At 36.1% G+C, this 5,092-nt stretch overlaps 1 protein-coding gene across 1 annotated transcript; it reads left to right on the top strand.

Moving 5' to 3' along the window:
- On the top strand, positions 828–4,756 carry LOC104757506 (potassium transporter 10). Its single transcript, XM_010480253.2, has 7 exons — positions 828–1,750; positions 1,931–2,156; positions 2,255–2,500; positions 2,589–2,639; positions 2,739–2,999; positions 3,115–3,282; positions 3,387–4,756. The coding sequence occupies exons 1-7, from the start codon at positions 1,595–1,597 to the stop codon at positions 4,676–4,678; spliced, it is 2,400 nt and encodes a 799-aa protein (XP_010478555.1). The 5' UTR covers positions 828–1,594; the 3' UTR covers positions 4,679–4,756.

Here is a 5,092-nt window from a genome sequence, read left to right as displayed (position 1 = left end):
GATATGTGATGACTATATTAGAGATTATATCTCTGGTTTACGACCAAAAAAACAAAATCTCTGGTTTAGTATTATAGGTAACTCGATTAGTAAAGTTTGATTATTATTAGTGGTTCAGTGACTTGTATTTAAGCTTTACATTGTACACATATATTTCGCTCAATGAAAGTTTCACAGTGATTTGATATGGTATCACATCAAAATTCCCAACCTTCATTCACTAGTTCCACTTAATTCAATTCTCTGATTCTATTAAGTTTTCGATTCTTCAGTCCATTAGTTTTGAGATTTTGGCTCTACCATATATATCAAAATAATTATGAAACCTTCATTATAGTGAAAATGTGTACAAAGCTAAAGCTTAAATAAAAGTAGAAAATAATCATTAGAAAATGATGTTACAAGCTTTATAGGGAGGACATTAAGAATATACACTAATTCCAATTTAATTAAAAATTTACAACTTCAATACTAATTAGTACATATGTCTATAAATAACAAATATATTAAATAAAAAATTTCCTGCACGGCTGCACCTTCCACATACACTAACCCACTAATGAATTGTATTTGTATCTCTGTAATGATTCTAACAATTTTTTTAAAAAGTTTAAAACACAAGTCATAAACATGGAAGTAAATTTGAATAAATTAGGTAATGTCGCCACAAGACAAACAAAGACAGTTTAAGTAAAATACAAATCCCAATTAAAGAAAATATAATTAAAAGTGTAACGCTAATTATCAGATTAAATTTTAAAACAGCTAATTTTTATGTAAATCCCTCCACATCCACATTCTCGTCCTCGTCCTCGTCGTCGTCGTAATCATATAATCCCCACCACAGTTCCTCCTCCTCCCTGTCTCTCTCTCTCTCTCTCTCTCTCTCTCTCTCTCTCTTTTTCTAAAAAAAGCTGGTTGCTTTACTCTGTAAAATCAGAGTAAAAATAATATTAAGAAATCAGTTACTTCTTTCGTTTCTCTTAATCATCATCATCATTACCTGTAAAACTCAAAAACAAAATAAAAAAACCCAAATTCTGGTCTGGTCATTTCGATAGCTTCGATCATCTTTGTTTCATTCTCCAGCTTGGGTTTAGTTTAGTGTGAATTTTGATTCATTGGTAACGATTTGAACAGAGCCCACCAAACGTTAATGCTCTCTCCAGAACGTGGAAAACATTGTTTCCTCTTTACTGAAGAATTTTTAAAGCTTGGGGTTTTTTAAGGGTTCTCTTTGAATAAAATAAAACTCCAAACTTTTTTGGTTTATTTTTTCTATAGAAAATTTTTATTGGATTTTTTGTCTATTAGTTCAAAATTGGGATGCAGGACATAAGTAGATGTTTACATTTTTGTGTATTAATTGATTTATTTCTCCTTTTAGGGATTTTTTTTTTTTTTTTTTTTTGTAGATTCTCTGGTTTTAGATGCTACAATTTTGATCTCTATAGCTTAAATTGATCGAATCCAAAAAGTTACAATTGAAAATCTTTATCTGGGTTTGAGGATTTAGAGGAGATTTTAGGGTTCTGGGTTTTTGCGTTTTTAGAGTCAAAAGATTAGATTTTTAGTTTCCTTGAGGCAAGTAGAAATGGCGGCAAGAGTAGAAGCATCAATTGGTGGTGGTACTGGTGAGATTGATGAAGAGGGTGGTGGTGGGAGAGGTACTATGTGGGATTTGGATCAGACACTTGATCAACCTATGGATGAAGAAGCTGGTCAGCTCAGGAACATGTATAAAGAAAAGGTTAGATACATAATCCTTGATTAATATCGAATTAAGCTGTCTCAGAGTGTTGATTTGTATTGGTTTTTGTTGTTTAGTTTCTCTTACACTGTTGTTAGTTTGCTACCTGCATTGGTATAGAGACATAAAGAGAGAATCTTTTTTGGTTTGGGGATATATTGTAGTTTCGGTTTTCTGCAGAAATTCTCGGCGTTTTTGCTTCTGCAGCTTTCGTTTCAGAGTCTTGGTATTGTCTATGGAGATTTGGGAACTTCTCCTCTATATGTTTTCTATAATACATTTCCTCGTGGGATCAAAGACCCTGAAGATATCATTGGAGCTCTATCTCTAATCATATATTCCCTCACACTCATCCCTCTCCTCAAATATGTGTTCGTTGTATGCAAAGCAAACGATAATGGTCAAGGTAGTATTTACATGTTATGTGTTCCTATATTTTCATTTGGTGATTTTTGCTAATGCGTATTGTGTTGATTTGAATTTATCTCTTGTTTTGGTGAGTAGGTGGAACATTTGCTCTTTATTCTTTGCTCTGTAGACATGCAAAAGTGAGCACAATTCCGAACCAACACCGTACTGATGAAGAGCTTACAACTTATAGCCGTACTACATTTCATGAGCATTCTTTTGCTGCAAAAACCAAGAGATGGTTAGAGAAAGGCACTTCTAGGAAAAATTCGCTACTTATTCTCGTTCTTCTCGGTACGTGCATGGTGATTGGTGATGGAATCCTTACTCCTGCCATTTCGGGTAATGTATTTATCCACTGACCTTCCAAATGTATACATTTTTGTTCTCTCTATCGGGAAAGTGTTTCATTGTGTTTAATCTGTTGCAGTCCTATCTGCTGCCGGTGGACTCAGGGTTAACCTTCCTCAGATAAACAACGGTATTAACTACGACGTTTTAAGTCTCTTATTTCTTGTTACGGTGCCCATTTATGCGAGTGTAATGATTGATTACTTAAGGTTTTTGATTGTTGTTACAGGTGTTGTTGTTCTTGTTGCGGTTGTGATATTAGTGAGCTTGTTTAGTGTACAACATTATGGAACAGACAAGGTTGGGTGGCTTTTCGCTCCCATTGTGTTTCTTTGGTTTCTCTTTATTGCAAGTATCGGTATCTTCAATATATGGAAACATGATCCAAGCGTTTTGAAAGCTTTTTCTCCTCTTTATATATATCGATATTTCAAAAGAGGAGGTCAAGATCGTTGGACCTCACTTGGAGGCATTATGCTTAGTATCACAGGTAAAGAGCCTTATCAAATATCTATCTCCTTCTCTTCTTCTTCTTCTTCTTCTTCTTCTTCTTCTTCTTCTTACCCTTTTTGTTATTCATTCTTTTGATGTCTATCTATTTTCAGGGATTGAAGCTCTATTTGCGGATCTATCTCACTTTCCAGTCTCGGCTGTGCAATTGGCTTTTACTATTATTGTGTTTCCTTGCCTCCTTTTGGCCTATAGTGGACAAGCTGCGTACCTTAGAAAGTACCCTCATCATGTAGAAGACGCATTTTATCAATCCATTCCAAGTTTGTTATCTTACCTTTATATGTTTATGTTTCTATTGAGGGATATCTCTGTGGTCAGTAGATTCTGATGGAAGTTTATGTTTTTGTTTCCGTTGTTGTTGCAGAAAATGTATATTGGCCAATGTTCGTAATTGCAACTGCTGCTGCAACAGTTGCAAGCCAAGCCACAATATCAGCAACTTTCTCGTTGATCAAGCAAGCTTTGGCTCATGGTTGTTTCCCTAGAGTTAAAGTTGTGCATACTTCTCGGAAATTTCTTGGTCAGATTTACGTTCCAGACATCAACTGGATCCTCATGATTCTTTGCATAGCTGTCACTGCTGGATTCAAGAACCAGAACCAGATAGGAAATGCTTATGGGACTGCAGTTGTGATTGTCATGCTCGTGACAACGCTTCTAATGATGCTGATCATGATACTCGTTTGGCGATGCCATTGGGTTCTAGTCTTCTTGTTTACCTTTCTATCTCTTCTCGTGGAATGCACTTACTTCTCGGCCGTGCTCTTCAAAGTTAACCAAGGCGGATGGGTTCCGCTGGTCATTGCGGCGGCGTTTCTCGTTGTCATGTATGTTTGGCACTATGGAACACTCAAGAGGTATGAGTTTGAAATGCATAGTAAAGTCTCAATGGCTTGGATTCTTGGGCTTGGTCCTAGCCTTGGTCTTGTCCGTGTTCCTGGGATAGGCCTTGTTTACACCGAGCTAGCTAGTGGAGTCCCTCACATTTTCTCTCATTTCATCACAAACCTGCCGGCAACTCACTCCGTTGTGGTCTTTGTCTGCGTCAAGAACCTTCCTGTCTACACCGTCCCACAGGAAGAACGGTTCCTTGTAAAAAGAATCGGCCCCAAAAACTTTCACATGTTCCGCTGCGTCGCCAGGTACGGATACAGAGACTTGCACAAGAAAGACGACGACTTTGAGAAACGTCTCTTTGAAAGCCTCTTCCTTTTTGTCCGCCTCGAATCAATGATGGAAGGTTGCTCGGATTCAGACGATTACAGTGTCTGTGGAAGCCAACAACAACAGTCCAGAGACGGGATTGGGAATGGGAACGAGATTAGGAACGTGTCGACGTTTGATACATTTGATTCTATAGAGTCTGTTATAGCTCCCTCAGGTGCAACAAAACGAACGAGCAACACCATAACAGGGTCGAGCCAGATGAGCGGAGTAGGGGACGAGGTGGAGTTCATAAACAGGTGCAGAGACGCAGGAGTGGTGCATATAATGGGGAACACAGTGGTTCGAGCTAGAAGAGAGGCGAGGTTCTACAAGAGGATAGCTATTGATTATGTTTATGCGTTTCTTAGGAAGGTTTGTAGAGAGAATAGTGCCATTTTCAATGTTCCTCAGGAGAGCCTTTTAAATGTCGGCCAGATTTTCTATGTGTAGTAGTAATTTGCATATAGTCATATAGATCATGTAGAAAAATGTTAAGCATGATTGATTTGATTAAATATGTTAATGTTCTTTTAAGCTGTTTAAAGAAAACAATGACTATGTAATATAATTCAAACTAGGAGAGTTACCCGCACGCTTGTGCGGACAGGAACTGAATAAAAAAAAAGTTTTAATTCTTTAAACTGTTGAATGAAAATTTTATTATATTTTAAAAACTTGTTTAATTTTTTTAATTTTTATAGTAGTTCGTATGTTCAGACATAAATTATTTTTTTGTAAGTTTCGTATTAAATATTTTTTTTTTTCATTTTTAAAAATAATAAAATGAATAGTTAATAAAATGTTTATAGTATTACTCTACATATGCAAAATATAAATTGAAAATTTAAAGTCTATTTTTAAAGT

This window comes from Camelina sativa, chromosome 17 (genome assembly GCF_000633955.1).
Source record: "Camelina sativa cultivar DH55 chromosome 17, Cs, whole genome shotgun sequence".
Classification (NCBI taxonomy): Eukaryota; Viridiplantae; Streptophyta; class Magnoliopsida; order Brassicales; family Brassicaceae; genus Camelina; species Camelina sativa.
This window is presented reverse-complemented; position numbering and strand designations above follow the sequence as displayed.